At 46.4% G+C, this 24,452-nt stretch overlaps 1 protein-coding gene across 7 annotated transcripts; it reads left to right on the top strand.

The window, feature by feature from the left end:
• Positions 1–3,465: 3,465 nt before the first annotated feature.
• Positions 3,466–24,129, top strand: PRDM8 (PR/SET domain 8). 7 transcript variants are annotated; one of them, XM_030920220.1, is made up of 8 exons: positions 3,529–3,705; positions 11,061–11,158; positions 13,693–13,819; positions 15,962–16,813; positions 17,234–17,372; positions 19,889–20,109; positions 21,098–21,329; positions 21,718–24,088. In XM_030920220.1, the coding sequence occupies exons 6-8, from the start codon at positions 19,891–19,893 to the stop codon at positions 23,340–23,342; spliced, it is 2,076 nt and encodes a 691-aa protein (XP_030776080.1). In that variant the 5' UTR covers positions 3,529–3,705; positions 11,061–11,158; positions 13,693–13,819; positions 15,962–16,813; positions 17,234–17,372; positions 19,889–19,890; the 3' UTR covers positions 23,343–24,088. The 7 variants fall into 7 exon arrangements, with proteins under 7 accessions (XP_010352423.2, XP_030776053.1, XP_030776080.1 ...); XM_030920224.1 differs by having other exon boundaries at positions 15,962–17,372; positions 21,721–24,129; XM_030920204.1 differs by having other exon boundaries at positions 15,962–17,372.
• The last annotated feature ends 323 nt before the right edge of the window (positions 24,130–24,452 follow it).

Below are 24,452 nucleotides of genomic sequence, written 5' to 3'. Positions count from 1 at the left end.
CGTTTATTAAGTATTAACTTACACAATCACATGTCCCACAAAAGGCTGTCTGCAAGCTGAGGAGCAAGGAGACCCCAGTCCAGTCCCAAAACTGAAGAATTTGGAGTCTGATGTTCAAGGGCAGGAAGTATCCAGCACAGGAGAAAGATGTAGGCTTGGAGGCTCCGTCAGTCTCTCCTCTTCACGTTTTTCCTGCCTGCTTTATATTTGCTGGCAGCTGATTAGATTGTGCCCACCAGATTAAGGCCGGATCTGCCTTCCCCAGCCCACTGACTCAAATGTTAATTTCTTTTGGCAACACCCTCACAGACACACCCAGGATCGATATTTTGTATCCTTTAATCCAATCAAGTTGACAGTATTAACCATCACACACTGTAATAAAAGTTATGAAAATGTGGTCTTCCTTTCTCTCTCACTCTCAGAATATCTTATCATACTGTACTCACCTATTTTCCAACTGCAGAAAGCAGAACTACAGGTACAGGGAGACTACTCATCTCTTAATATGATTCATTTAGGCTGAAATCTGTTTCCTCTTGGGTCTCTGAGAATTGCCATATTTTAAAACCTTCTATGTGTATCATGACTTCCAAACCTCATGAAACCCCTCAAGGCATCAACATTAACCCATTTTATAAATGGGGAAATATTACTTAGATAAATAAAATACCCAAAGTCACACACCCAATGAGTCGTAGAATGGGAATTCAAATCCCAGGCCTTGTAACACCATGAGTCATTTTCTTTGTTTCACTTAAATTTGTAAGTACATTCTAATTATATTACTAATGCAAATACTAATTTCATCTAAATATAAGATAAATTTTACATCAGCCGTCTTCTGAACATATTAAGACCAAGCCCTTATTTTGAAATATTTGATAAAATTCACAAAGAAACTGCTAAACTCAAGAACAGTATCCCTTTAATCACTATAATGAAAACAGAAAACTTCTATTTAAAGCGATGACAAAACTTGATAAGCTATAGTCTTGTTTGATGTTAACATGAACTCTTCTTTGATCTTCAGTTTCTTTGTCTGACACCCTTGATTGCAACCCAACAACCATCCCCAGTCCCTTATCCCTATCTTTTTATACTTTAAAGGCTAATTTTCCCAGACTCTTTTGCATGTATATGTGGCCAGGTGATCCAGGTCTGCCTAATGAAAGTGAGAGTATTCCTTTCATTGATTAAGCAAACCACAGCTCTTTGCCCCTGTTCCTTTCTTCATGTTTAAAACAATGGTTTGATGCTTGGAATTACAGCAGCTATATTGTAACCATAAGCCAACATATCCACGGTTGCTAGATTTAGCAAATAAATATATGTAATGGCCCACTAAAGTTTCAATTTTAGATTAAGTATGAATAAATTTGTAGTATATGTCCCAAATAATTTATAACATATACTAAAAAGAGTGTAATTGTGTAGGTAATACACACAAACATGTATTATATATATAAACTGAAGAGCTTAAGTTAGAGTCAACTTAAACACCAAATTCCACAAACTGTCAAAACCTTGAGTTTTGTTGTTGTTTTATTAAATTGTGAAAGGATAAAAGGAATGTAAAATATGTGTATGGCACAAAGAAAAACAATACATTGAACACTTTGTTAATTGCCACCTAGCCTAAGAAAAAGACCAACCTCAAAGGCAATCTCTATCCTGGATTTTGTGTTTAATCATCCTTTGCCATTTTAATAATTTCCTTGCTTTCCTTTGTTCATCTTTATCCCCTCTGAAAAGCTAAGAATGGAAATAAGACCTTTGCCTTTTACGATGCACTGAAGATAGCCTGACAATCTTCCTCCCCTTAGCCCCCAAATTACCAGGCTAACGAGAATTATGCAAAATTTAAAACAGGAAGGTGCTCTTCATCTTGATCCTCAGAAAAAAAACATGACAAAGGTTGACCTTTACAGAGATAGTTAGGTTTTTAGATAAAAAGAGATACAAGTGACAAACCAAAGACAGAGGGAAATCCTAAACTTAGGGGGTTGAGGTTTTGGTCTTTGTGTGTTTTTAGAGAAGCAACCTCAACTTTCAGGTTTCTGAAAGGGCTCCCTGCTTTTCCTTCAGCTCAGTCCTAGGCAAGAAGACCCCCTGCCCAAGCCTCCCTCCTGAGATCCTGCATATGCTTTCTTGCTAAATGACTCTTAGCACCGTTATCTCCTCACGGGATACATCTGTTGGGTGCCTCGCATCCTCAGCTCCACTTTGATCTCTTCTATCTCAACACATTGTTTCCTCCACTCCTGGTGCCAGGGTGGAAGGAAGCCATCCCGCCAGGCCGCGCTTGGGGATTGGCAGCCAATGAATGATTGGCAGCGGGCATCTCTGTCAGAGCTTTGGCATGCTGCAGAGTAGAAGCCCCGTGCTAATGAATGCCATCTACACCTACCAGATGTGCCACTGGGTGACATGCCAGATCTTTTACATAATGCCATTCTGCCGGACACAAGACAGCTGGGGGGTAGGGAGGGGTGTCTTTTAATGCTTTGGGATGGGAGTAGATCTGGCTTTCCTTATTTTACTTCTTATTCAGACCACCCGCCACCACCCATACACCCAATCAGCTCCCTTTATATTGGGCCAAGGCTCAGGGCATCTCTCTCGGAGACAGTGGCGAAGCAGGAGAGTTTGAGTTCCCAGGACATATCCCCTGTCCTCTGGCTCTCCTCCATGCTCATCATTTCCTTGAGTTCGCTCCCTGACTGCATCCAGATTCAGGAAAGGGAAATAGCTTTCAAAATTAAAGAAATAAAAGCACTAATGGGATCTGAAATGAAAGGAAGAAAGGGGAAAAACTACACTTCCCATTCCCGTCCCTAATATTCTCTTCTTTCCTAGTCTGAATGTGCAAGGATGAACTTCCCACACCCCACCCCTTTGGCAGCTTCTGTTCTTTCCTCTTCCACCGTACACAGGAAACGGGAGAGTGTTTATCCCCAAGGGTGATATCCTGTTAGTGCCTGTCCCACGTTCTGGCTGAAGTAGCTGTCTTAAGGTGGAGTAGTCCAAAAATCCGTACCGTTTGGGGAGGAATGTTTCCTGGAGTGGGATGGACAAAGTGGGAAGAGAGGAAAATGAGCAAACCACTTCTGACGGACAGCGTGTGCGTGAGCGTGTAGGAGTGCTTAGGTTGTCCTCGCCCACCCAGCTCTCCATCCCCAGAGGGAGAATGACTGGAGGAGGCTGGTGGTTGCCAGGATGGTCCTCTCTCTTTCGCTAAACCTGCGGATACCGGGCTGCCCCGTAATCCGTGGGACTTGAGAAGGGCAGGCCTCCGCTCCTCCTCCCCAGGGGCCATGACCCTCACACACCCCCACCCCCACCCGCCACACCACCCCTCTGGCGACACACACGCAGTACTTGGGGCGACTGGGCGCCACTCCCACGCCAGAGCCCTGCACTGCGCCCTCCTGGGGCCGAGCCGCCTGGCCCCTTCTCTTGTACCCCCACCCCCGCCCGCTGCCTAGGCTCCAGATGGCGGCTCCTTGCGCTCGGCTCGCGGCCCCCAGACGCCGCCCGGCAGCAGCCGGCGGTCGCTCCCTCCCTCTCAGCTGCTGCAGCAGAGACCGGGGCCATTTCGCGAGGCGGATGGGCTCCTCGGCAGGCTTGGATTGGGGTGGGAGCGCGGCCGCCGAGGGGCCCGCAGTAGCTGCGCTCACGGGGAAGGAGCCCCACAATCCCCAGGTAAGGAAGCCACGGGGCAGACGCAGGGTGGGGAAGGAGGAGCCTGAGCGTGCCGGCACCCAACCCTCTCTCTTTATTGACCTTCCTCCCCCCTGCCCCTTCATCTGGGCGCGGAGGGCGCAACAGTTTCTGGACCAGAGCACCCGCGAGAAGCAGGGAGCGGCCGCACAGCAGCCAGAAGGGGGCGCCAGCACCCAGGGGCCGGTGCTACCGGGTTGGCTTTGCCGGGGCGTTCCGCCCCCGCCCCGGGGAACGGTCCCTCGGCCGCAAAGATGCCCCCTTCCGCTGGAAAGCGGTAATGCCCTCCGCCCACCGCTGCCACCCCTTCCTCATTTTTCTCAGTTCTAACTGTATTCCTCTCTCGTTTCCTTTTTGCTTCTCTCTCTCTCCCTCTCCCTCTCCCTCTCTTCGTCTATCTTTATCTCTGACCTTGTTGTCTTACTTCCCCCTCCCTCCCCGCTTGCACCCCGACACTTTTCCTTCTCTTTTCTGATCACTGGCGTGGGGGAAGGGTTTGTCGCCCGCCGGGAGGTAGTGTGGAGGGGATGGACGTGTTTCAAGCTCAGACTCTGGCTCTGGCTCCTCTCCTTAGGTGCCTCCCTGGGTGCTCGCGAAAGCAGCCCTGAGAATGGCAGCTCTCAGAGGTAGAAGTCATTCTTTTCGAGGGACAGGGCACGGCGACTGTTTGACTGGGGGGTGAGTTATGCATTTGGAGCAGCGCTTCCCTGGAATGCAGAGCTGGGGATTTCCCTTGCAAGACGGATGCTTGAAGTTCACTGGCTTAGTACTGAGCCCCTTTCTCCCACCGAAAAGTCATGACAGTCAAGAGTCTCTCTCTCTCTCTCTCTCTCTCTCTCTCTCTCTCTCTCTCTCTCTCTCTCTCTCCACCCCCCTTTCTCTCCCTCTCTACCGCTCTCCAGAACCCTAAAGACAGCCTCCCTGAACAGCCTTCACCGTTTTTTTTCAGAAGCAGTTGCGCTGGGGGTGGGGAAGGGGAGGGAAGGCACATTGAAAGGCCGCAGTGGCTGGCATCTCCGGGCCCGTCCGATGTCCTCTCTAATCCCCCAGTGTTCTGGCGCGTGCCCACAGTGCCCCCAGACCCTCCGCTCGCCCGTGCGCCGAGGTCGTCGGGTTTTAGACCCAGAGAGCACGTTCCGTAAGCTCCCGGCCCAAATCCCCTCGGAAAAATTAATCACAACGACCAGCGGATGCAAAATGTGTGCCTGTGTTGAGTCTGTCTTTTAATCCCGAACGTAATTCTAAAAAGCAGCATCAGACAAGAGCTTTATTAATCCCTTACACGAGCAAATGCGATCTCTGACCTACTAGACTTGTTTTCCTGCAATTTCACAGAGTTAGCCTCGCTAGAGGAATGTGCAAGGACAGAAGGGAAACTGAGGAGACCCGCGGCTCATTAGCGAAATACTAGGGAACACTTCAATAAAAATGCGGTCCTGAGGTGGAGTGGACTCACCGGCAAGGAGCCCGGAAAGTCGACAGGGGCGGCGGCAGAGTGAGTGATGGGGATTGAGAAAGGGGTAGGATTGGAGGAAGGGCCTCAGGCACAGTGTAGTTGGGAGCTGGAGTGGGAACCCAGTTCTGTCTCTTCCGAAGGCTTAGGACCCATGTGACTTAATTTAGGGGCTGTCCCCTTGCGAGGGCACTAGGACAACTGGAGGGGCTCACCTGCCATACGGATGAGTTCAGAGTTTGATCTCTTGGGGCCTGTTTCTCGCACTTGAGATTTCACTATCATGTCGTTCAATTAATCATATTTCCCCTCTCCCATTTTATTCAAAACCATCTTCCAGTTCCCTCATAATCGTAATTTGCGTCATTGCCTTTTATCGTTGATTAATTAGGAAGCCGAAAGTGATAATGGAGGGTCCGGCCAATAAATTAGCTTTAGGAACAGACAGACGGACGTCCGAGGCTGCTGCATGGGTGGGCACTGTGGCCGGGGCCACCGTCGCTGCGGCGCTGCGCAGGAACGGGTTAAGGAAAAGGCGCTTGGTACTGGCTGAATGGAGAGATCCACTCTGAAATAAACCCGGTGGGCACAAGGGAAAACTTCTCACTGCACTAAGTGGAGAGACTCCTGTGACGCTTAGCTTTTCCCGTTTGGTATAGAAAAGGAAGGACTGGTTTGGTATAATAATGGAGAAAAGGAAGGCTGGGGTAGGATAAGAGTCAGACTCCTGTTTCTTTCAGAGGCCTCCCTACTAGTGGGTAAACAGGTTTAAAGTCTGGGCCTTATTAGGAGCCTGTTTTTTTTCCAGAATTGGAATGTTAGATTTACTTTTGCATCCTTTCCTTCCTCTTTCCACTTACCTACTGGTCTGAAAGAGGGAAGAAAGAAGGGAAGAAATGAGGGAGGAAGGAAGAGAGGGGAGAGAGAGAAGTGGGGGTGGGGGGGGAGAGAGAGAGAGAGAGACTGTTAAGATCAGATCAGTTAACTCTCTGGCCAAAAAGGAAAGTTACTAATGTGGAGTTGCTCCCTGCCCTCAAAGAAGCAGCAGCTCTGGGCGGGTAGGGTCTCCTCTTTTCTCCGCTCATGAAATCGATCACGCCTCCAGAGGGCTGAAGGAGAGCACTTTGCCACTCTTCACAGCTACACCCTGGCCTCTTTAGCTTTCAATTGAAAACCAATTAAAGGTTTCTATAAATCTGTTAGTGCCCTTTTATCTGAGGACCCCTGATGCATGCGATATTGCCCTTTAGATGCCTCTTCCATGTTTTGTTTTACAATTGTTGTATCAATATAATGCAGCCTTTCTTCTCCTGTCTCTATAGATACAGATACACAAGGAAAACCAAAGCTATTCAGGCTCCTCATTTGTCCAGCAGCCTAACAGTGGTGCCCTTTCTCTGCTGCTGCTTTCCCTGCTTCGGGAGCAGCAGTTATGGTAGAAGCAGATGGCTACTGATTGGGGGAGCTTTGTGGCTCTAATACTGAATACTTTATGGAAAAGGACTTTATCATGCTTCGTTGGGCAGAGGAACAAGGGATGAGATTTATGGCCAGGAAAAATAAATCTTTTTCCAAGTTGTGGCACCTTCTCACCAATGTCTCCTTTGCCCCCAGGGTAGAATACTGAGGAATTGGTTTTATTTTATTCTCCTTTTTGCTAATGGAACCTTTTACTCAGGATAGCGGACTAAGAGCTAGACCTTTACGAAATACCCCAGGTTGCTGCTGTATCAGCATTCTCTGCCCTCAGGGGAAAAAAAAGCAGAAGAACATCATTTTGAATGCTGTTTCAGGCCATGTTTTCTTGGATGTCCTCTTAGTTGATGGGTAAAATATCATTGTCCATTATTTTATTATCTATGAAGAACAGAAAAGAAGGATGATACTGTGTTGAAGGAGAGGGGAAAATGATGGGGCATTTGGTGATGCAGGTATGCTTCTCTACTTTGAGAGGGTCTAAGATGTGAAGATAATTAGGAGATGTCTGCAAATTTAGGGTTTGGGGCTCCAAATTGAATTTCCAAGGTTTGAGGGATATACAGAGTCCAACCCTATACTGGAGGCCTAGTTTGCCCCAAGATAGTCCATATCGTTTCTCTTTTCTTCTCTTCACCTGAGTTTTACTTCTCTAACTTCTCTTGAGTCAGGTTTACTCCGTGTCTGTTGTTGGGTTGTGCTCTTCCTCTATACGCAAGGGGATGCAACCTCTGGCTCCTCCTGTCCTCAGAGTCTTTTCTTCTAGAGTAATGTCACCCCCCCTTCCTGAGATCTATAACATAAAGTCACACAGAAATGCTCCTATAGAGCCCCAAATGCCTACTAGCAACCTGGCACCAAGAGATGGCAGTCAATCCCAACTCTGGGTCTCCATTCCCATTTCAGACAGACTCTCTGTCTCCTTGATTTTTGAAATGTCATTTTCTGTTCAAGAAACATTCGTTGAGTGTCTTCCATGTTCCAAGTCCCTTTTCTCTGCCTTTTCAACTATTTTACCTTGTAACTAAACGCTAAAGAGAAAAGGCCAGGAGGACAGGCATTCAACTTCCACAAGGGTCCGCTAACTTTCTGCCACAAGCTACTTCCTTCCAACTCTCCAGGCACTACCACCCCACACACTGACATACATCTTTGCATCTTGTTTCTCTCCAAAGAGGAAAAAAAGTGGGAGGAGAGAGCTGAGATTTTTAAAATTCTATTTACCCAGCATTCCAAAGCAGAGGACACTGAGATGCTTTAAACTTTGGGCATTTATTTCATGCTAGGCTGAATGCTCTGCCAGCCTCATCACACTTAATTCGTATGCTGACCCTTTAAGTATGATGTTATTGATGTTAAATATTATAATATCCCTATTTCACAGATCCCCCTGCTTCACAGGAAACAAAAGCATAGAGATGCTAACTAACTCAAGCAAGTGGCCTAGCTGGGATCTGAACCCAGGCTTGACCTGCAATGTTCATAGCCACTCTGTGAAATAGATGTTGTCTTTACTATTTTACAAATGAAGATACTAAAGTTCAGAGAGGTTAAGTGATTTGCTCAAACACACAGGTAGGAGATTATAGACCCAGGGTTGAGACCTGAGTGTTCAAAATCCCAAACATCAAACTCTTAACCACTGCCTCTTGGATCCTTCAGAAGGAAGAGCAACTGGGAACCCACAACTGACCGCTATTACCTGATCCCCAGTCCTAGACTGGGCGGAAAGTTTCATATAACGTGAGACGGTGGGCATGGGGAAAACGTAAAATCTCCCGTTCAGGGCTGCGCCTGCGCGGAAGCGGCGTGGGTTAGGAGATGGAGGTTCCGCTGGGCTTCGCGAGCCAGACAGGGGGCTCCGTCTGTCATGCAGCCCACAGTGCTCCGCTTGAAGCCAGCGTGCGGGCGCTGGAACAAGGAGTGAGGGCAGCCACGGGGGGAACCCGCCCTGCACGAAGCTCCAGTGCCAATGGTGTAGCTGCTGCCTCCGGGCACTAGTTACCTCGTCCTGCCAAGCTCCTGTACTTGGGCGTGTAGGGGAGGGCTGGAGCCATCCACCCGGTCCGCATCTGAGCCACAGCCCTTCACAGGAGTGGGGAGGTCACGCGCACTGTAGGAGGCCCAGAGCCCTGGTCAGCGCTGGGAGGCCCGGTGCTCCAGGTTTCTCTGCTCACTCTCAGACCTCGGCTTTTGGCCGCGGCGCTGGAGTTTACTATTAACGTGTTCACATGCTTCTCATCCCACGGAGTCGCCCGGATGAGCCTTTAACAGCCTGACGTACCCGCGTTTCTAACGTGGCACAGCGACCCTGACCCTTCGCACCTCCACCAGGCCTAAAGAAAGAACTCGCAAGATGGGCATGGGAGGATGGAAGTCAAATATCAATCTACCAGGCCAGCCTTCCGCAGCAAACTGATTGCTCTTCCATTAAACCTGGGGTGGGGGTAGGAGGTCACTTGGAAAGTGGGTGCACAATACAGTTCCCAGTTTTCTAATGAGGAAGCAAAGGCAGTGTTAGTAACAATAGGCAGCTCTGAAATGGGCATTTAGTATGTACCAAGCCTTGTTCTCTGCTTGCTAAGTATCAACTCAGCCCTAACTTTATGAAAAGGGTCCCTTTTATGCCCTCAGTTCACAAATGAAGGACTGAAGTACAGACCGGTTAAATTACCTGAGGGGGGGGGGGGGCTGGGATTCGAACCCATGCAGTACTGGTGCCCCTATGGAGTTGTGGACTTTCCTGAGCCTGAATTGTTGGTCCTTCTTCTTGGGTCAGTTCTCCAGACTTCTAAGGAGAATGTTCATTAATGAAAGCATTGAGACCATCTAGTGTCCAAGACTGAAATGAAACTAGCCCTGGCTTTTGGAAGTGATCCCTTACCATCTGCTCAGCAACTGGCTTTCCAAAGCGCTTTCGCCCTCGTTCCCTTAGAGTCCTCACTGCGATCCGGGAGGCAGCTCTTGCCAGCTTTAGTTCAACCGGAGGAAAATCAAGGCTGAGGTAGGTCACCGGCAGCCCAGCTAGTAAAAAATGGGAACACAGGCTCCTGCCCCGCGAGGAGATCAGGCGACCAGCTGCTCGAGGTCGTGCACAGAGGCAGGGAGACAGGGTGGTGGAAAAAGTGTTAGGTTCTCGGAGACCCCGCCCTTGGGACGCCTTTCCGCAGGTAAAGTGGTCACCTAGCGGGAAGCAAGTGATGGCATTAATTGCCGATGGAAGGCTAAAGAACAAGGGAAATGTGGTGGGCCCTTGGGAACTGCATTTCCTCCCTACTTCGCCCAGGGTTCATCTGGAGCGTACCAAGCGCGCAGCTTGGCCCTACACTGCCCCACATTCACGGTTTGTGCACTGTGCCCCTACAAGGGCGACGCTGGGCAGATGATGGCTTGTTTTGTTCTGCCCTGGTCGCCTCCTGTGTCAGGGCTCTGCACTCTTTGGTGAATCAGCTCAAATGATGTGATCTGTGTCTGCGCCTCCTGACACTGTGGGGGCGTTGCCCTCCTTGGATCTCTCCCAGGGAAACCTGGTTTGCCCACATTGAAGTCTGTCATTTGACCTTCTCTGCACTCTTAGTTCTGTCGCTGTACCTTTCACTAAGACATGGGCATCGGACAATGTAGACATCAAGAAGTGTTCGAGTCTAGCAGGCACTTCTGTGCCTTGTCTTGCTTCCCAAACTCAGGACTCAAACTCAGCTGTGTGGGGCCTTGAGGAGGAGCCGCTAATTCAGTCCCGCAGGTTAAAAATAAAACTCGTTGCACTCAGTGCATTGGCATTGGCTTTCTCGAGGATATTTTCAAAAGTTCAGGAGAACCCCACTTATTTGGAACACAGATATCTTAGGACTTCAGTTTTAAACTGACTTTAGAATATAGATAATGCTGTGGGGTAGCTGATCACACACACAAGATATTAGATAGTAACATTATACTCAGGAAATATATTCTTTATAACTCTATTCAATTTGCTCCCTTGGGACCAATTGCTGTCCTGAATGATTTCACACAAACTATTTTCTCAATATCATCTTACATGAAAACATCCAAAAAAGAGAACTGGCTACTTAATGGACAAGCATCCAAGTAAAATGACAGTCCTGCAACTTATTTTTAATTGATGCCTTTGACGACATTCACCCCAACCTTCTTAAACACACACCCATACCCATATATGCATAGAGGACCATTTCTGCTCAGGTATAAAGTTATTCAAGCCTAAGTTAAATTCTAGGCCTAGCAAATCTCAACATCTAGGTCATTATATTCAACATGTTTATTCTTAGGAATTTATGAGTGTTTTATTTAGCAATTCTGGGTATTATTTCTCTTAAAAATAAGAGTTTTCATTTAAACTTCCTTAAAAGGAGATGATGAATAATATCATGGTTACTACATTACATTACAGATACTATCAAATCAGCCTGGGAGGCAGCTTTTCACTCAGCAAGTTCAAGAGAACACGTATGTTGCAATCCTTGCCTATTCTTGCCTCCACTTCACAATGTAAGTCCAGAAGTGTTTATAGTAGTCATGATGTTGCTGCATTTGTGACATGTTGATTTCTGAATTTTTTTTAGGAGACCACGTTTCCAAGTATTAGCAGTGAGGAAAGACTTACATTGGTAGCTTTCAGGTGTTTGTGAAAATCTTCTGAGAACTAACAGCTTTTCTTATAATGTTTTGGGAGACATCCCCCATTGATGCTAAATTAATATCCCTGGATTAAATCATAGAACACCTGGGATTAATTGAACTGAAATCATACAGTTTTCACTCAGAGTTCAGTTGGCAATATGATCAAGGGAGCAGTTCGGGAGGATAATTTGTGAAGAAATTGAACCATATTTCCAAGACTTTTTAATACAATGTGAATCATCACTATTGTGGCTCCTAACTGGTATATACTTCTCAAATCCTCTCTGTCTCTCTCCTTCTTCCTTTCTTTTTGCTTTCTTTCTCTTGCTTCTCTCTTCCTTGAGAAAATGAAACGTCTCTCTCTTTGGGCCTCAGGAAAGTGTACCATGGGTTTATTCCAAGTACTGGACATTTGTGTCCCCTGCCTAGACCCCTTTCCCAGAAGAGCCATGCTTTCTGTTGCTTTTCCCCCAGCAGCCCAAATTCTCACAGTTCATGCCTCAGAAAGCTAACTGGGATTAGATGCCAAGAAGTGTAGTCTGCCCAGGATATATATGCTGTGTGTCTATCGTTGCCTCTTTATTTAACTCAGAAATTACAATCCACCTAAAACAGAGAGGAAAAGGGTGGCACAGAGTTACTGAATCTTGGGATGATGTCCATTCTCCTGGCTGTGTGAAGAAATTTGATGTAGAGCCTCTCAATATCGTCACATTCCCAAGGCCTAGAGTTAGAATTCTCAAATTCTCATTTGAGATTGCTGGACACCAATTTGAGACTGCTAGACATCCACTGATCCCCAGTCTGCCTAAAAAGCCAGACCCAGAGGGTAAGGAGGTTCAGAGTGACTGATGGAGACCTGGCTACAACCAGCCAACCCCCCTCACACTGAGATGCATTCAAAGGGTGTGGTGTCTGAGTCTAGGAAGGACTTTGGAACCTATGGATTTGACAAAAATCCAGGCCTTTTCTTGCCAGATCGTTACATACTCATCTTGGGAGGAATATAAAAGTTAGGAGAATCCAGGGGGTCAAAATAGTGGATATTGGATTTGGTTCAGAGGTCAGACTCACACAGATGAGTATGAGGCACTTATTTCATATCTGTTGGTAGTTTTGCACAGTGTCACTTCGGTTTGCTAGCCCATCTAAAAGTCATACTCAGAGGCCATTAAGCCAGTTGACTAAAACCCAGATCCAGGAGAGGAAGATAGTAACACATAGCTTTTAAAGACTATCCCATTCTCAGCTGAACTCCAACAGAAGTGTAAGTAAAACTTGGGAACACTCAGAGAGAAAGTTTTAAACTTGAGAAAGGTAGATTATCATTGTAATGATAATGATGGTAGTAGTAGCTACAGGAGCAGCAGGATTTAAAGCTGGACTGTTTATGAGGAAAAGCCCAAGAGAGAAAAGTGTGAGTCAGGAGTAATGATCCCTACAGTTGGGATCCTGAAGTCCTTCCTCACAGGCTACAAAATTACCCAACTCTAAGTCTCTGGCTTTCCCAGGGTCAGCCTGGAAAACATTTGCTTATGTAATACCCAGTGAGCCAACTACAATACTTAGTGTGAGGAACAGACCCAAACTGGGTTTGCAGTGTATACTTACAAAAAACAAGTACCCCTCCCCACACCCTACTCCTTCACATCATTGTTTATCCAACTCAGCAAGCATGCCTCTTCTCACCAAGATGTAAAACAAACAAACAAACAAACCCCTCTGGGTCTTTTTAAAAAACCCACCATGTATCATTCTCTTGAGAAAAGCAAAGTGGTAAAAAGTGAGTTAACAACCCTCTGAACAACATTTTTGGCACAGGCCTGGTGTTTTTCTTAATTGACCAACCCATCATTTCTGTTTCTCTTTCATTTACAAGTAGTCAATAAGGTTTATTCCCTAAAAAGTTCCTTATTTTGAATGGTGAGACGAGGTAATGCAATTCTCCTCCTTGAATATCTATTCTCTGCCTCCCTCAACCCTCACAGCCCCTTCCAGAGACCTCCCTGTGGGAAATTAATAAGCTTAGGAAGGAGCTGCCACTGTCTGCTCCATTGGCATCCTCTTATCTTCCAGTGTGTGGGTTTTTTCCCCGCTTTCACCATGAATTGCCATACTCTTTTGACAATCAAGCCTTTGCTGGCGTAGTGCTTTGGCAATAGAGTTAGAGGTGGGTAAGCCAGAATCTAGAAAGATATAGAAAAAGAAAATCAGTGTGTTTTCATTCTCATAGGATAATAATCTTTATGTGAATTATTCTTGAAGATGTTACCTGCCTCTTATCAAAGAAGTTGAAATATTTTGGTCTCCATTTTTCAACCCTGGGAAGAGAAAGGGTATTCCCATTCTAATACTAAGAATTAAAATTCCCTTTCTTACCCTTTCTCCACCCTCTCACTTAGGTCATAAAAGGCACCTCGGGTATCATTTATCAACCTCTCTCCAGCCCACTCTTCCAAAATAACACTACAGTTTCCTACATGTGTATTTTTGCCAGGACTCCAAAGAGCCTTGCTAAAGTGGAACAAGGTGAGCATGCCCAGTCTTCATTGTCATTCTTCTAATTACTTAATTGGAAATAAAATCCTAGGGAAGAGAGCTCCAAATATATGCATAAACCCATTGTTCCATGTGAATTACATAAAACTATTGACTAGGTACATTTTTATAGTACTGTCTGAGGCTGAATAAATGCCTCAACCCTCCATTTAGTATCAGTGAATTCCAGTAGGTATTAATGCAGAGTGATTTCAAAGTAGTTTATGTACCATTTTAGCCCATACATTTCTACAGAAATAAAAATAATTTGTAGATTTTCTTTATCCCCTATTAATGATTGTCATTTAGGACATTTATATTACCAAGCAAAATGTGTACCACTTAAATTACTGGAAAACTCTCCAAGTAAGAACTTTGATTTAATCTTACTTATATTGTTTTGTTATGTCACTTATTTAACTCATAATAAGAAGGGTAGGTCAGATTCATAAAATGTGAGAAATTCTGATATTTAAGGATCTTTACCTGAAAGCAGTAGGAAAAACATTAATTAGAGGGCAAAAAAGTAAAACTGAAATGAAGCATCTGTTGGCCCGATTCTCAATAAATCACTCCCTTCTCAGATGTATAAAATCTTCGCTGTTTTCTAGCTTGAGACCTAAAAAGGTCAAGCTGTTCCACCCTGAACTTAAGTATCAAAAACATTATTTTATGCAAACTGGAGTCAAGGTTTTAGTATCTCAAAAGAAACATAGTTTAAATGGTCTCTATATTTAATAAGAGAAAGGCCAGGCACAAGAAAAATGCCTTCCATTTAGAGTTTATTTTCTAAAGTCCACATTCCGGAGTAGAGGCTTATATATTTACAATATGTAAGATAATTTTTTAATGCTTTGCATGGACAGATGACTTTTCCTGAAAGATAAACTTCCAATGCTCTAAATAACAGCAAAAGAAAGCACTAAGGAGTGTTCTGTTCAACAGATTAATGAAATTATGTTCTTAAACACCACTCCTCACACACCATATTGCATTTATCAGTCTGTAGTTTCTAAGGGACTACATGACTCTCTTATGGCTACTTTTCTTCATTAACTTGAAGTTGTTCACAACCATGCCTCTTCTGCCCTTTACTTTTCTTCTTTCTTCTACTTGGAATTAACTTATGTTTCTGGCCACTATTCTTCAAACCTGAGGTTTGTTTTCCAGATGTTTGAGACATTATTTTCACATTTCTAATTCTTCCACCCATTCTTTAAAGAAGTATTAGGGGACAATGTGTCCATGCTTGTGTGTGTGTGTGTGTGTGTGTGTGTGTGTGTGTGTGTGTGTGTGTGTGGAGAGAGAGAGAGAGAGAAGTGAATCTAGTATTCAATGGAGCAATCAGTTATAAGACAATTGGTACCTCAGTACAGCTGCAGATTCTTATATACAGACATGTGAGAGAGCCCTCACTGCACTAAGCCTTGATCATTAGGAGTCACCCTTAGCCGAAGTACATAAAATTGCACATAGCCAAAGTACCTACAACTGCACTTCAAGAAGCTTTCTTTGAAAAGTCAGTAGCTAACCTGAAAACTAAGGAATTCCCCACTTTCTCTCAAAATATGGGGATTTGACAGCCCTTCCTTCTGTGAATTTCAGTTTAGTTCTAGGCAGCAATTTGCAACTTGCCTGGGGTACTGACCAGAAAAGAGAAGGAAATACACACACACACACACACAGAGAGAGAGAGAGAGAGAGAGAGAGAGAGAGAGAGAGAGAGAGAGAACAAGGAAGAAAATGAGCTTCATGGGAAAGTTCTTGCACTTGTTTCTCCTCAGGAAAATCCTCCCCTGGCCTCCTAGGACTGCAGTCACCAGGCTGTCAAAGCCTCCATACTCCACCGAGTTCCAGAGAAGGGTCTCAAAGCTGGGAGAGGATCAAACTAACATGATAAGCTGCTTTTTGCCAACCCCCCAAATACATTATTTCAACAACAACAACAACAAGGAAAAACAACAAGGAGGCTGTCTCCTTAAGTTGTGGTTCTACCTCCTCCACTTTAGCCAGCTGCACAATCCGATTTATCCTAATGCTGACAGATTGCCCACTTCAAAGTAGTGGTGGTGTGGGTGGGGCTGAAGAAGTTGAGAAACTATCTATACCACTCAAAGGCCTTTCTTCCCTTAGGAGTAGAGAACTGAACTGTGAAAAAGAAGCCCGAGATCCCCCAGCGAAATGGTGTTGCAGCCCTGTTGAAGGAGTCAACTTGCAGGCTGTTAAAGACCTCAAGTCATTAGCATCAGCTGCTGTACTAAAGGGGCAAGTCAGCGCCTCTAAGTGGCTTAGCGCACAAACGAGGCTCCCGAGACGGCCTTGGCAACTCCATCCCCTCCTCCACCACCGGCTGGATGCGAAAAGCTTTCCAGAGCCCATCTTGGCAATCATTTTTATTTTGAATCACCCTTGCCTCGCAACCCCAAGGCCTCGGAGTGCCAACAGCACCCATTATAGGACTCCCTCTGGGGCTGTGCAGATTCTGCACGAAGCAGAGGGCAAAAAAAATACAAACAAAAAAAACCAGGAACTGTTTGAGTCCACTAACCTGCTCTCTTCCCACCAACCTCCGGCACCCCACCTCCGCCCACGTACCCGTGTCCTGGGACTAGGAGGTACCGTTATGTCCCCTTCCGAGGTCTGGTGACATTCTCACTCCAACCTCATCTCCCGAGCCATGGGAAGGCTGAGCCAAGTTCTCACCAAAGCGCATCCTTTCTGAATTTTGCAGGGGGAAGCTTGGTAATGTTGGCGCTCCTGAAGAGAGACGACGCCCGTTTATCAACCCCAGGCAACTAGCGGCGCAAATCAGCGGTGGCTCCAGGGCTAGAGAATCCCTGGGGCTAACCGCACCTCTCTCCCTTTCACGCAACGCGGACTACGGGGAAATACGCTCGGGGTCCGCACGCGCTGGGTGTCCAACTCTCTGTCATAGCTTCTCCAAGTGCCTAGTGAAACGGGGAAAGGCCCTCTCCAATCCTTTTGGTACCTTCCTTTCCAATCCTGAAACGATTTTCCCCTCCTAGCCGTCCCAGAGGGCCCGAGCTTTAGGAAGAGGCGGGCCGGGACGCTCTCTGAGAGGCGTTGCCACCCGGGGTAGGCGCTCATGATCTGCGGGGCGCGGGCAGGCCGGGGGGAAAAAGCTGCGAGGCAGGCGGCGCCGGAGGGAGCTCCTGGCCCAGCAAAGAGTTAAAGGGAGGGGACGTGGGCTGTCACGCGTCATTGGGCAGATTATGTGCAGCAAACAAAAAGTGTGTGTCTGCGTGCCAGTCAGTCACTGCATCGGGTCCATCTGTACAACTCTCTCCGTTTCTCCGTCTCCCTCTCTCTCTCTCTCTCTCCCTCCCTCCCTCCACCCCCCAATCTTTTTCTCCCCATCTCTCCATCTCTCTCTTATCTCTTTAGGAAGAGCCTAAAAGACAGCAACACCAACACCTCTTGACATGGAAATACACTGATACAATAGGCAAAAAGAAACACTCGATTGCATCTTCCGGGTTCCAGGTGGCCTTATTTGGTAGAGTCTATACTGACCTTATTCCTGGTAAGTCTATTTGCATTGATGTGGGAGGGGGATGGGAGGAAGGCAGTTTGGTGGAAAGAGTAGAAAATTTTGTCTTCCGTCTCCTTATTATCCAGAAGAGAGAGAAAAATAATTCTTGAGGGGCTCTCTACTGCCAGTAGTATTGTACAAAAGGAGGAGCGGGTGGGGAGCACTTTGCAGGAGAAGCCGGGGACTGGGGAGCGCGCGGCCGCCAGACAATGCCTGCCTAGAGGGACGGACTAGCGGCGGGCAGCAGCGACCGGCTTTCAGAAAGCCCCACCGGCTCTGGGGTATATTCCCAGGGCAGGCGGATAAGAACCTGGGCCCAGAGCGGGGCACGGAGCTGTGAAACGTTGGGTGGCAAAGGCGACCGCACGCGGGCTGGCGCTCCTAGACTCTTGCCCAGCGGTTATTGTGATGGGCTTGAGGCTCGTGGTCGGCTGGCGCGGCGACTCTGACCGCTATTAGCGCGGCGGAGTGAGGACCTTTTCACCGTATTGTTAGGTAGAACTGCATTTTAATGACTGTGTCCCTGCTGTTGCCCGAAGTGACGGGGGCGACCTCCCAGCACAATGAAATGCTTGTGTGAAAGAGATTTTTAAAAGGAAGAGAGAAATTGGGGCATAAAACGCTGAATTGAAGGAAATTGAAAAGAGGAGAATAGGATTCCGTTGAAAATGAGATGAGAGGTTATGGGTTTTTTAAAATGTATTTTAATTTGAAATGAAAAATCAGGATGTCTACCTTGTATGGGGTAAAAATGTCCAGGGATAGATGATGTAGAATAATAAAGTTTCTTCTTTATGGATATTTTCCCTTATTTCTGCTGTCTGGTAGATACAGCCCAACACTTAACATTTGGAGGATGCAAGAGGATGAATGGAAAATGAGACGAACCAAAGTTTTAGACTATGTTAGCTGGAATGGGGGGAAAAAAGCACACCTTGTAGTCACACGTGTAAGGTTAATTGGTTAATATAAATTAAAATAAAAACAGACGTCGCTGATATTACTCCATAATGAACAGCTTTGCAGGAAAAGAATTAGATCTACTCTTTCCTGTTACTTTAATTATACAAAACATACATAAATAATTGCCAACGGTGACATTATCAGGGAACAACAAACTTGGAGGAATCTTTTGATTAGTTTGAAATACTAAGCAATGCAGCTAGTTCAAAGCTAGTTAAAAAATTTAAACACCTTTTTGTTTTGTTTTGTTTTGTTTTTTAATAATAAGTCTTGTATGGGGTGTCCAGAGGAAGGAAAATGTCCCTTTATGACAGCTTAATAGAGAACCCTCCATTGGGGCATTACTTTCTAAATTGCTGTGGATTAAACAGCTGGAGAGCCCACTGAGGACTGCTCAAGGAGGGCTGCCCCCTCTTGCCCAAAAAGGGTCATGTGGGGTAGGGGGAGTGAAAATTTACCAGTTATTACACACAGTATTTCAGACTGGGGACACTTTAGGCCTGTCCTGTACCTGCTCACTTCATGAGCTACATGTGACTCAATCCACCCCCTTGTATAACAAGGTAACCGGGATTCACTCTCATCCATAAATAAGCATGTCCAGAAAAAAAATTACCTCTGCTTGCTGCTTTTAATTAAAGCCTCAGAGGAACAGTGTTGGATTATGGTAATGAGCAGACATACGTCCCTTCTTGTAGGCTGCAGAGAAAGGTTAGCTGACACAGAATTAGTGGCCCTGACACTCCACTTGAAATCCATTCGCCATGCTCCGCTGTCTCCGCCTGCTCACTAACGCTGCTTCCCTCTTTGGAAGAAAAGGAAAAAATCAGCTCCCGGGCACCCAGTTCAATACATAGGCAGAGGTACTTTTCCCCAAGGGTTAGAAGTTTCTTTCAGTAAGGGAAGTCTATAGGCTGGTTAAAATGTGTGTGTGGTGTGTGTGTAATATAAAATAATATATATAATATATATAAATATAAATAGAATAAAAGATATATAAATAGAATATAATAAATATAATATATATAAATAATAATATAATAATATATAATATATATATATAATATATATAAATATAAATATATAAATATATATATAATATATATATAATATATATAAATATATATAATATATAATATAATATATATATAATATATATAATATATAAATATATATATATATATATATATAATATATAATATAATATTATATAATATATTCTGCCTTGAACTTCACCTCCAAAATCTACCCAATCCAACATCAAGGTAATGCAAAAATGATCTAGTCTTTCCCAGCCCTTTCTTTTCTTTCTTCCAAGCAGTCAGCTCCAGATTTCCCACTATTCTAATTATTTTAACAAGTATCTCTTAGTTTTCATCTTTAAAATATGCCATGTTTATCTCCTATAATTTTGAAATAAGAGCTATGCAAAAATCAGGCAGGTGCAAGGAAAATCTGCCTAGTATTTGAACAGTTCTGCCTGGGTTAATGGCAGTAAAAGCAGTATTGTAACTCACTTTCTTTTGCTGTGTGTCTATCTCCAGTGATGGAGGATACAGGCATCCAGCGAGGCATCTGGGATGGAGATGCCAAGGCTGTCCAACAATGTCTGACAGATATTTTTACCAGCGTTTACACCACCTGCGACATCCCTGAGAATGCTATATTTGGTCCCTGTGTCCTGAGCCATACTTCCCTATATGACAGCATTGCTTTCATAGCTCTCAAGTCTACTGACAAGAGAACAGTACCTTATATCTTTCGGGTAAGTCTCCGCTGGAGCTGTGTAGGTGTATGAGGGTAATGTCCTGTTGGAAATGGACTAAAAATAATTCTAATGACAAGTGGAGATAGGTTTTGCCTGTGGAAAATGCAATAAAGCAAGCAATCAATTTCACACATCAAAAATTAGAAAAGGAAAATTAAACTCAAATTATTGTCAACTGATTTTTTGGAATAAATGACAAAATTTGATTTGGAATGTTAGAAATATCTAAATCAGTGCTTCAGTTCTGGTTTATCCTGGTGATGAACACGACTTCCTAAACTCTGGGAGATTTCACTGGGGTGGAGGCTATTTGCATACTAACTAGTTTCTGCAAGTTCTTTGACAAGTATTGGGTACATTTGCCTTCCATTTGAGGAGGCTTCTTCATCCCCTAAATATTAGTTTCTTTGGTAATATTAGCTAGTGCCCAGAGTTTGTATTTAAGTAAAAATGTTAATGGTTTTGATAGTAAAGCATCATTAAATTCATATGTCTGAATTGGAAGATAAAAGGCCTCTCATTTCCTATTCTTCTTTACAAAGAAAAGCTATTAATTGTTTGAGCCAGGATTTGGAACATGATTGCCATAGCGTCATTTCTAAGATTTAAGCTTGCTTTATTTCTGAAACAAACAAAATTCTCCATACCTTTGTAATGTGGGATAACTTAGAAGTAAACTCTCAAGAGGTTAACACTAAATTCTAAGAAGAAATTTCCTCAATTAGTATTCAACCAATATATAAAAACGGTGACTTAAATAATCTATATGATTCATGCAGTGTTTCAAAGGATGGTTATCTTGCCTACTGGTTACAAACATGAGGACAGGTCCCAGCTTGGGCCAAATTTTTGGAAGCGTGGTCTCAGATAATTTTTGGAAAAGAATAACATAGAAGAAATGGTCTTGATTCTTCTGATTTCATTCTCTCATGAGGGTCCCTCTCCCCTTTCCTTCTTGTCTTTTTTCATCTATTTCAAACCGCAGGTAGACACCTCAGCAGCAAATGGTTCCTCAGAAGGTCTCATGTGGCTGCGGTTGGTCCAGTCGGCCAGAGATAAGGAAGAGCAGAACCTTGAAGCCTATATAAAAAACGGACAGCTGTTTTACCGCTCTCTTCGCAGGATTGCCAAAGATGAGGAGTTACTAGTTTGGTACGGGAAAGAACTGACTGAGTTACTCTTGCTCTGCCCCTCTAGATCCCACAACAAAATGAATGGTAGGTTGGCTCGCGACCGGCGTGTGGGCCCTTAACCAGCGGGGGAGAGACGCAGGGAGCGGCAGGGGCTCATCCGGCGCGTTGGCGCGCCTTTCTTCCCTTTGGGTGTCTCATAGGAAGATTCTGAGATATAGTTCGGAATGAAGCTAAACAGATAGGTGAAGATAAAGCAAGGAAACTTGACTTGTTTGCTGTATTCCCCCCAAATCAGGAGGGAAAGTTAGATCAGGTTGGTCATTCTTTTCTCAGGCACTCAGGCCCTGAGAAATGAAGGTGGATTTGTCAAGGGGATGGTGGCAAACTGGCTTGGGGGCGATGCTGAGTAATCATGTGGTGTGTGTGTGTGTGTGTGTGCGCGTGCGTGTGTGTGTGGTGTTTGCTCACTAAGCAGGGTCGTCCCCTTACACATGCCTGGAATGCAGCCAACGTTTCCAGTTTGAGTTCCCCTATGTGGCGCATCTGCGTTTCCGCTGCCCCAAGAGACTTCACAGCGCTGATATAAGTCCCCAAGACGAGCAAGGCGGCGGCGTGGGCACCAAGGACCACGGGGGCGGCGGCGGCGGTGGTGGCAAAGACCAGCAGCAGCAGCAGCAGGAGGCACCTTTAGGCCCGGGTCCCAAGTTTTGCAAAGCCGGTCCCCTCCACCACTACCCAGCCCCCTCCCCCGAAAGCAGCAACCCACCCTCTGCCGCCGGCGGCAGCAGCGCAAAACCATCCACAGACTTCCACAACCTGGCCAGAGAGCTGGAAAACTCCCGGGGAGGCAGCAGCTGCTCCCCAGCACAGAGCCTCAGCACTGGCAGCGGCAGCGGCGGCGGCGGCGGCCACCAGGAGGCGGAGCTGAGTCCCGACGGCATCGCTACGGGCGGCGGCAAAGGAAAGAGGAAATTCCCGGAGGAGGCGGCGGAGGGCGGCGGTGGCGCGGGTCTGGTAGGCAGCCGGGGCCGCTTCGCAGAGCGGCCCCTCCCGGCCTCCAAGGAGGATCTGGTGTGCACACCGCAGCAGTACCGAGCCTCGGGCAGCTACTTCGGCCTGGAAGAGAACGGCCGCCTCTTCGCGCCGCCCAGTCCCGAGACGGGAGAGGCGAAGCGCAGCGCCTTCGTGGAGGTGAAGAAGGCGACCCGCGCGGCAGGCCTGCAGGAGGAGGGGACCGCCGACGGCGGAGGCGTCGCCTCCGAAGACCAGGACGCTGGCGGCGGCGGCGGCTCCTCCACACCCGCGGCCGCATCGCCGGTAGGGGCCGAGAAGATGCTGGCCCCGCGGCCCGGGGGCCCGCTGCCCAGCCGGCTCGAGGGCGGCAGTCCTGCGAGGAGCAGCGCCTTCACTTCGGTGCCGCAGCTGGGCAGCGCGGGCAGCACCGGCGGTGGGGGCGGCACGGGCGCCGGGGCCGCAGGCGGCGCGGGCGGGGGACAGGGCGCCGCGTCGGACGAGCGCAAAAGCGCCTTCTCGCAGCCAGCACGCTCCTTCTCGCAGCTGTCCCCGCTGGTGCTGGGCCAGAAGCTGGGCGCGCTCGAGCCATGCCACCCCGCCGACGGCGTGGGCCCCACCAGACTCTACCCCGCCGCCGCGGACCCTCTAGCGGTGAAGCTCCAGGGGGCCGCGGACCTGAACGGAGGTTGCGGGTCCCTGCCTAGCGGCGGCGGGGGCCTACCTAAGCAGAGCCCCTTCCTGTACGCCACCGCGTTCTGGCCCAAGAGTTCCGCTGCCGCTGCAGCCGCAGCTGCTGCGGCGGCCGCGGGGCCTTTGCAGCTGCAGCTGCCCTCGGCGCTGACGCTGCTGCCGCCCTCCTTCACCTCGCTGTGTCTGCCCGCGCAGAACTGGTGTGCCAAGTGCAACGCCTCCTTCCGCATGACCTCCGACCTGGTGTACCACATGAGGTCGCACCACAAAAAGGAGTATGCGATGGAGCCCTTGGTGAAGCGTCGGCGAGAGGAGAAACTCAAGTGCCCCATCTGCAATGAGTCCTTCAGGGAGCGCCACCACCTCTCCAGGCACATGACCTCTCATAATTGACTCGGAAAGGACCCCAGCTTTCCGCGCGCGCGCACGCACAGTCAAGCCACCTGCAGGAATAAACACGCGAGAACATCCACCGCTTCCTTGCACCCCGAAACACTGCACAAAGATACGTACATTCACCACTCCCCTCAACGCGCACACACGTCCTCCCCTTCCGGGAGCTTCATTCAAATATTTACCCGGGACACACACACCCACCCACCCACACACACACACACAGACACACACACACAAGAGCCAGGATGGTGGATTTTTGATTGGGTGGGTTGTTTGAGGGGATTTTCTTTTGAATGCACGCATTTTCACTTTCCCCAAAACAAAGGTACATTTTTAAAAATGTCATATATTGCAACATATTGATGCATTTGTCATACGTTTCTACTTAAATTATTAAGCACTTACGATTTAGATGTAATAATTATATGTAAGGGCAAAATTTATTTTAGATATAAAGTAAAGGAGGAGGGTGAGATGCTTTCTGCATTTCTTGATGATAGTTTGTGTTCTTACAAAAATAAACAAAATGAATAAAAAGGGGTCGCCATTCAATTTGAGTTTCCAGGGGGAAGTGCATGTATAATGAAATGATTATGGACTTCAATGAAGAATGTCATCAATTATGTAAATATGTATTTCATTTTAATACAAAGTGTAATTTTGTGCCAGTGAAATGGAGTCTGAATAGTTATGTGTTTCTTTTATCCCTGGAAATATTTATTAAACTTTATAGTTTATCGGAGTATGTTGGATGCTTTGACAATAAATGACTATTTTCTTCAAAGCAAATATTTGGAAAGTTTTTAAATTTTATTGTTGTAACTAAGGACTATACTTTGAGTAAATGTCATTTATTTTCACTGAATTCCTGAAAAGAAGGGAAGAAACAGCATAAGAGAGGAATGATAAACCTGACACCATTTGCATTTATTTACTCTAAGCCAATTTTGAGCCTAAAAGAAGGTAAGTTTTTATTATCACTTTGAAAATATTTAGCTGGAAAGTGTTGCACCTCTTGATCGAAGACAAATCATTTAGACAAAGATGCCTGCCATGCAGCTAACCTGTCACTGGGACACCAGCATTCTTTTCAGCAGCAGGATAATT

The sequence above is a fragment of the Rhinopithecus roxellana genome, chromosome 2, assembly GCF_007565055.1.
Source record: "Rhinopithecus roxellana isolate Shanxi Qingling chromosome 2, ASM756505v1, whole genome shotgun sequence".
NCBI classification, from domain to species: domain Eukaryota; kingdom Metazoa; phylum Chordata; class Mammalia; order Primates; family Cercopithecidae; genus Rhinopithecus; species Rhinopithecus roxellana.
This window is presented reverse-complemented; position numbering and strand designations above follow the sequence as displayed.

What these genes read in the sequence shown, in the direction of transcription:
- PRDM8 (XM_030920193.1), top strand. Translation starts at nt 3,496, where the DNA reads ATGGCGGCTCCTTGCGCTCGGCTCGCGGCCCCCAGACGCCGCCCGGCA. An exon ending in CTATACTGACCTTATTCCTG is followed by an intron (nt 17,373 to 19,888) that starts GTAAGTCTATTT and finishes GTCTATCTCCAG; the next exon opens with TGATGGAGGATACAGGCATC. An exon ending in ATCCCACAACAAAATGAATG is followed by an intron (nt 21,330 to 21,717) that starts GTAGGTTGGCTC and finishes TTGCTCACTAAG; the next exon opens with CAGGGTCGTCCCCTTACACA.